Source organism: Saccostrea cucullata, unplaced genomic scaffold (genome assembly GCF_032062105.1).
Source record: "Saccostrea cucullata isolate Sc308-1 unplaced genomic scaffold, CSIRO_AGI_Scuc_v1 ctg20000, whole genome shotgun sequence".
NCBI lineage: Eukaryota > Metazoa > Mollusca > Bivalvia > Ostreida > Ostreidae > Saccostrea > Saccostrea cuccullata.
Genome location: NW_026938696.1, coordinates 297 through 8,475, shown reverse-complemented (window position 1 = coordinate 8,475; position 8,179 = coordinate 297). Strand labels below are relative to the sequence as shown.

Genomic DNA, 8,179 nt, shown 5'->3' with positions numbered 1-8,179 from the left:
GACCGGTGGTAATCGGTAGTAATCCGTGGTGTGAACGATGCCCCAACATCGGTCCACATCGGCCCAGTAGTCCTTAAAGTATCAGTCACATTATCCAGCGATGTGCATACGATGGGCAACCAATGCGTTTTATGAGAAAAATGTCGTGGTTGCCGGCCGGACTTACAAAGGTTCAGCGATGCATTGCTAAGCATTAAACGATGTTCCAGGATAATCGGCCGATGTATATATTACATCGCTCATACATTGGTGAACATCGTTCGTACATCGGTCGACTACGGGCCAATGTTTGGTCGAACATCGACCGATGATCGGTCGTTATCTGTTGAGCACCACTCAACCCCCCGATGACCTCAGATTCAACGGATATTAGACGATGCTCGGCCATACATCGGCCGATCCTTGACAGATGTGTTAATGATGGGTTGCCGATGAGGAGCGATATGTGAGGCACCGTTGGAGACATCGCTGAATTTTAACTACGAGTTATTTCCTACCGATGACCCCACCGATTCGCAAAAAAGACTCAGTCACCGTCCGATCACTAGTGGTGCCCGGCCGGCAACCACACCATTTTCATCAAAAAACGCATCGGTTTCTCATCGTATACCCCATCGCTGGATAATGTGACTTATACTTTAACCGCCGAATGATTCAAACATCGGTTAGTAAAACCGTAACTAGCTATAGGATATATGTATTTTCCCACTTTTTTACTCGGTGTAATTTTCTAGTTAAGCTCTACGGTCAATTTTCTATTAACATATATACACAGTCTCGTACGGTAGGAAGCAATTTCATTTGAATGAAGGGGAACTTAAGTGGGCACTGCCATACAATTTCGATTTTCAACTACCAAAAATTTCTTGAAAAGCCAAAAAAAAGGGGGAAGGGGGGTTCAGACTTAATTATAGAGGGGGGCACAAGCATTATATTATAACAGCTAATTTTTCTACAGTATTTCACATATCGGGAAAATTATTGACCCCCGGTACCTTCGGCCATGTATAAATTATCCAAGTAATCGAAGGATTGGGGGGGGGGGGGGTCGGTTCCTGACAATAATGCCCGTTTTACTGCAGATCACTTACTAATAATTTTCGAGATACATGTACCTTAGTTTCGCGAGATAGTCATTGACTCTTTATTAGCGAGACATAGTTTGTTGTTATTCCTCTAAATAATCTTAGGAAAACTATGATACGCGAGACTGATATTTTGCTATCTCACAGGTGACTCGCGTATAATTACGCGGAAATAAAATTCTCGCGAATAAAAAGTGATTTACAGCACATGTAATTGATTTCGCACTTTCCAAAATAAATTGTCACTTGGCCGGCATATTCTTTTTCACACAACTTTTGTAACTAGCAGATTTTTCTAAAAAAAACTTTGTCATTTGACTTAAAAATAAGCGTTGGATCTGGTATTTTAATTACCAGAGAATAAGTAAAAGTATATCGTTCGTAAAAAAAAAAATATCTACTCCATGTGACACAGTGAATTTGTCGCAGTTACGTTTAGTAATGTTAAGGAAATGCACTCTGTTTTCTCCATATTGACCTTATTGATAAAAGGAAAAAAAAACTTCCAAAGTGTTGATTGAGCTACATATGTAGTGTTGGCTGGTTAGTTTTTTGCTGGAATTTGAGAAAGCAACTACAAACAGAACATATTTAAAAACGTAAATTTTACAATTATCAAAAATAGATGCAGATTTATTTTTTTCACAATATATAAAGTAATGCACTTGCAAGTAGTAAGGAGAACATGTAAAGACAAAACAGAATAATATAACTCAATAAAAGCAAATGATCAAGCTTCATGCAATATAAACCCTATTTCTCTCACTTTCTGTTTATGAGTTCACGTGAATGCTCATGGATACATGTATATCTTCAATCTGTGCTCTCTACAATTTTTTTTTTGTGGTTGTGCGTAATGTTACATTGTCCGTATCCTGGAAGTTGTCCGTTTCTAGACTGATAAAGTTAAAATTTAGGTGCCACTACTGGTTGAGGTGTGGCGCCTTGTGGAATGTAGACAACACCTGCTGTCTGTCGTTTTCTTCCTTAAAAAATGAAATTTAGAAACATGCGTTAGTTTAATGAGTGGATGATATTTATGTAAAGGCTCTCAGAATTTACCCATGCCATTTCTCAGAAGAAGAGGAATTCATCTGATTTTTCGGTCTATGTCCGTGACGGAATTATAATTATTTTCCCTTGGAGACACGTGTTCATATAGTTTAAGACTTTGTTATATGAAGTTACACAACATGTACATTGTATAAGTAAACTCAATATAAATTATCAGGGTTTTATTCATTGTTCTTCCTGACAAATTAATATGCACTGACAGCCTTAACATTATTCATTAATAAAAAAAAAAATGGAGCTTTAATGATTTGAATTCAAAAAAAATTTGAAATAATAAGCCTTTTTGCCATGAAATACCATTTATTATTCCAATTCCTCTAGATATAATGGTCGGACGACCAATTATTAAATAAATCTAATAATAAAATTACAAGTCAACAGACACTTACTTAAACAAAAGACAACGGCGACGACACATCCGATGATGAGAATCACGACGACAACGACAGGACCGATGATCACACTGTCACAAAGAATTAAAATAAAATCTGTTACCCTTCCCACAATTTCGTTCATTCGTGTACTATTTTTTGAAACCAGGATCAATCAACGGATGTAACCGGTCGACAGGGGATGGTTACTTCTCCATGGCACCTGATCCCACTTCTGGTGTTTTTAGAGGTCCGTGTTTGCTCTGCTTACGATTTGAATTGTTTAAAATGGAGTTTGAACTTGAATTCATACTAATATACATTATTTTCATGATTTATTCTTCTTACATAATGTATAGAATGCAGGGACGGAATTGTATGTAGAGAGTGCTCGAACAGAATTGTAGGAAAGATACCAGACTACTAAATTGGTTGCATCAATTTGATAATCTTCTGTTTAGCTATGTATTATTATTTTGTTATATATAGAATAACAAAACACAATGCAGATGGAGAACTAGTAAGTCAAGAAAAAAATATGAAATTGTCCTTTGTTTCTTAAAAAAGACATTGACAAAAATTAAATCTCAACAAAACAACATCTTTCATATCTTTGATGATATATTATAAATGTATATTTTAAAAAGAAAACAAAATATACACAATTTACCAAGCGTTGAGTCCATTTTGGATGAAAAAACATGAATAGTTATATACGCAATAGAGGATAAAATGATAATAAACACTTATCCAATGGTTGTGAGTGGGATAGCTCTTTTATCAAACACGCGACAGGGAACTATTCCCAAGGGGCTTGCCCGAGGGGAATAGTTCCTGTCAAGGGTTTGAAAAAAAAGCTATCCCACTCACAGCCAGTGGATAAGTGTTTTATTATACTGATGTTTATCATAATTTCTTAGGTTTGAATTTACTTTGGTGTTAGATAATACTGCGAGAATAAGCTGAAATCCTGATGACGTCACAATGCTATATAAGTCATTATGACATCATCAGGCTATGGATTTAACGCATGGAAATTAAAATTGGCGTCAAAAATTGCATGAAAATTTTCCGAGGTGTGGGTAGCAAAAACTATACCCCGGGGGTATAGCTTTCTATGGGGGGAAATTTTCAGACTATGAGGAATAGTTATTTTACCCTCTGAACTTTATATAGGAAACATTTTAACAGAAGTATAATAAGATACATTATTATACTTCTGTTAAAATGTTTCCTATATAAAGTTCAGAGGGTAAAATAACTATTCCTCATAGTCTGAAAATTTCCCCCCATAGAAAGCTATACCCCCGGGGTATAGTTTTTGCTACCCGACCCTCGGAAAATTTTCATGCAATTTTTGACGCCGATTTTAATTTCCAGCGTTAAATTCATAGTCTTGTGATGTCATAATGACTTCTGTAGCATTGTGACGTCATCAGGATTTCAGCTCATTCTTGCAGTGTTATCTAACACCAAAGTAAATTAAAACCTAAGAAATTATAATATACATCAGTATAATAAAACACTTATCCACTGGCTGTGAGTGAGATAGCTCTTTTATCAAACCCTTGACAGGAACTATTCCCCTTGGGCAAGCCCTCGGGGAATAGTTCCCTGTCGCGGGTTTGATAAAAGAGCTATCCCACTCACAACCATCGGATAAGTGTAATACATACTATCTTCTACACGCCGTTTCCCATATGAGTTTGAAAATGTCTTCGGTCCACGTATAGCCCCCATCCAACTAAACCCCCGAAACTTTTCTAATTTTGTGATGGAAAACTTTCATTACACTATAAGCATGTATTTAATATGTAAAACTTTGTTTTCATAAATTCAAAATCCTGCATACCCAACACTAAGACAGGTAGCGGTTCCAGTACAGATGTACCCATACTGACAACACCACGCAGTTCCGGTACAGCATTTGAAGTTGGAAGGACATTCACTGTCACTGTAACATGCGTATGCCTCGACTGAGTTTAATGCTAAAGAAAGAACATTAAGAAATCTTTAAACAATAGTTGCAGGAAAGTAAATACCTAGTAGTTAATGTAAAAGGAAGTTATTTTACTCTATACTTTATTATAAAATAATAATAATAAAAAACTACATGTACATGTATAATATATATACTTTAGGTTTGATCGACAGGTCATGTATCTTAATACCTACATGTAGTAGTTAATGTAAAAGGAAGTTATTTTACTCTATACTTTATTATAAAATAATAATAATAAAAAACTACATGTACATGTATAATATATACTTTAGGTTTGATCGAATGGTCATGTATCTTTCAGAAATAATAAATCATAATTGTGTCCCACAGCACACAATGGCAAGGTTGTATAATCTACATGTAGGATTATTTCAAAAACAGGAAGTTGCTTATTATTTAGTAGAATATATACAAGGAGTTTCCATTCTTATGTTTGAACGTTTAATATTTGACCGATCTACACCGGCCTATCCTGTACTTGTACGTCTTGAACAGTCGGTTCATTGTATTCCAGCTGCAGATGGATTGGAGGAAACCCAGTCCCTACCGGGTTAAAACCGACCGGAAGTTTATTTAATTTACACTTGGAAATGTATCATTTACATGTTATTTCTTCTATGTATTATATTGAATTGTCATTTCGAAGCCATCGTCGCAAGCCACGGGTTTTGTGTCCATTCTATTTTGTGGAAATAGAATATGGAAGCGAAAATCGTGGCTTGTGATATGATATGTGATATTGGTTGCTTGTTGATATTTTTCAATTGTTTCCATTTACTTTCGTCTAGTTTCTCATTTCTTTATTTCAATTAGGTGTTGATTTGCTAAAATTATTGGTTTTTTTCCTTTTAAAAAACATGAAATGACAACCTGCAAAAGGTATTTTCTCCATTTACCATAAGCACATGTAGTAATATGCCACCATTGTTACAACGCACTTTGAAAAATTACGCACTTTGAAAAATTTTTTCAAAGTGCGTTAAGTTTTGGGACCAGGTTAACGCACTTTGAAAATTTTTTTCAAAGTGCGTTGAATTTGGGACCAAATCAACGCACTTTGAAAAAATTTTTCAAAGTGCGTTAAAACTGTACATCATAATTTTACACCATGTAAACATATAACGCACTTTGAAAAAATTTTCATGAAACAAAAGGAATTAGACTTATATTTTAGAAATAGACAACAGTATTATCCTCTCGCAACGTATGATGGGATATAGTGATGCGATTATGTGTGTTATTACTTTATGTGTATGTTAGTTTTTTCTGTGTGGAATTGACGTAATTTGTATCGTGATCGATGTCAAATGATTTACTGAACATGCTTTTTAGGGAAGGAATGCTCCGCGGTGCCCTTACTTTGATGTGTTTCTTTCTAAAAACTGATGGATTGAAGAAAACCAAGAAACGGAAAACGAAGAAAAGACTGGCTGAATTAAGGTCTATCAGCTCAACTCTTTATCATTCCCACCCAGATATATCTATTTCTATAACTCGTTACCTTAAGTGTCAATGATATTTGAAAAAAAGAGCATTCTAAATACAGTATAAGCACTGTACAAGGAAGTCTGTAGTAAATCGAAATTTTGTTCCTTTAAATCTCAAAGTCTATTTATGTTCATTTTCAGGAAAATCAGAATATTAATTACTAGCTGTAAATTCCTTATTTTTCGCGAGTGTTTTTTTATCGCGAACTGGCTCTCAAACGTCAAATCGCTAGAATTATAATTCGCGAATGAACGGTTAATGAACAGATTTTACATAGATTTAAGCACCAGAAAAATAAAAGCGAGTAATATTTTTTTCGCGAGTGATACTTCTCGCAAAATTACGCAGAAATTAATTCCTCGCTTATATTAAGGAATCTACAATACCTGTCTGCTTTTCGTTGTTAATTTGATACCATATCTGATAATCTCTCTGTTAAACTCCAGGTATTTAAAAACACAAGTTTTGCCAAAATTATAGAGTTATTTCTCTTTGGTATCCTAAATAAGTAAGGTTTTATGAAAATTCATATAAATATCTATAATTTTTTTAGAATCATTCCAATATGTTAACTTTTGAGAATTGACTAAGAGATAGGCGGAAGAACAATACTATCGTTCGTAGTTCTTTACGACATTGAATGTTGACCTTTTGACCCGAAATTCAAAAGGGGTCTTCCTAAGGCCACAGGGATTCTGTTATGTTAAATTTCATTGCAAATGTTCAAAGGGTTGGCGAGATATCGTGTGGAAACGAAAGCGTTACGGAAAGACGGATGGACGGACAGCTAGACGGACGGACTGACAGATAGACCCAAATTTTAAATATCTCCCACTTTTCAAGCGGGGGACAAAAAGTATCATATCCGGTTCAAATGATAATTTATCATACCTAAAATTTGTAGGAATATTGACTAAGCCATGCAGAATTTTTTTTTCAAAGTGCGTTAATATGGTCGATATTAACGCACTTTGAAAAAAAAAATTATTTTTTCAAAGTGCGTTAACCTGGTCCCAAAATTTAACGCACTTTGAAAAATTTTTTCAAAGTGCGTAATTTTTTCAAAGTGCATTGCCACACACCATACATGTACATACAGTCATGTAAGCATAAAATAAAAATATGTATTTCTGTAATGTACACGCAATATATACAAGATTTAAAAAAAAAAACAACAACACATAAATATCGCTATTTTAGAGAGAGAATAAAGCATTCAATTTGTTTTACGCAGATGCTTTTTATTACATTTGTGCAAATATTGCCCTCCTATTTATCCATACGACATTGTTACGTCATTATTATATAATACGAAGTACCTATTTTAAAAAAAAAAAATAACCGAATTTTATGTACGTATAAAATTTTCTTCTTTGATAGATTAATTGCCCGCAATGAAAAAAATCTAAGTCGAAGGATTTCCCTTTATTATAATGTTTTAAACTTACCAATTTTTATCTGCTTACCGACAATAAAGCCCAAAATGAAAACAAGCAACACAATCTTCAACATGCCCATTCTTAGTATTCAGCTGTTGCCCAGTTAAAGTTTTCAGGGAAGTTTAATTATTTTGAAGTCAGTTTACACACTGTATGATGACTTCCGATACAGAACCTTCCTTACTTTGATTTACTTTTATAATATTTTTAATCCGACTCTTCTTTATCGAGGAGATAAAAAAAATCCATTGAAAGATTAAAAAAAATCCTTAAGAGCTGATCCTTATAAAAAAAAAGGTAGGGGAGATAGCACTTTAGCCATAATAAGACACTGAAGTAGACAGGGTCAATAGTTTAATTTGTTTAAAATTAAAATCGACTAATTATTGAAAGGAAGGGACAGCAATGCAGAGCGAGTAGTGTTGGGGTGTGTGTCAATTTTTTTATGAATGTAGAGTAGGCTTCACAATGGTCACAACTGTGCTCTAAGGTATGTTGCCGTTCAGGGGTTTTCTCCCTTGAGACAACTTGTGGGTCTCCCAATTCTGTATATTGGACAAAAGAACTATGAGTCAGGATTAAAGTTTATAAAAATTTATTATTGCTTGTTGTATTTAATTTGCACAATCTCTTTGAATGTTTATCCCTATTTCTTACTCCCGAAGAAATATTATTTCTCTCCCAGAATGGGAATAAAATATTCTTAAATGGGAGAATTAT

The 8,179-nt window shown here is 34.4% G+C and overlaps 1 protein-coding gene across 1 annotated transcript; it reads right to left on the bottom strand.

Moving 5' to 3' along the window:
* Positions 1-1,670: 1,670 nt before the first annotated feature.
* LOC134250991 (uncharacterized) lies at positions 1,671-7,646 on the bottom strand. The gene is made up of 4 exons (XM_062733356.1): positions 7,487-7,646; positions 4,383-4,518; positions 2,549-2,622; positions 1,671-2,071 (listed from the first exon to the last, which is right to left on the bottom strand). Exons 1-4 carry the CDS (start codon positions 7,536-7,538, stop codon positions 1,992-1,994), a joined length of 342 nt encoding a protein of 113 aa, XP_062589340.1. The 5' UTR covers positions 7,539-7,646; the 3' UTR covers positions 1,671-1,991.
* Between the last annotated feature and the right edge of the window lie 533 nt (positions 7,647-8,179).

Bases quoted from the DNA above. Each gene is read 5' to 3' on its own strand.
- LOC134250991 (XM_062733356.1), bottom strand. From the start codon at position 7,538: ATGGGCATGTTGAAGATTGTGTTGCTTGTTTTCATTTTGGGCTTTATT. The intron at 4,519-7,486 runs GTAAGCAGATAA...TTCTTTCTTTAG, and splicing joins CATTTTGGGCTTTATTGTCG to CATTAAACTCAGTCGAGGCA. The intron at 2,072-2,548 runs GTAAGTGTCTGT...TCATTTTTTAAG, and splicing joins CGCCGTTGTCTTTTGTTTAA to GAAGAAAACGACAGACAGCA.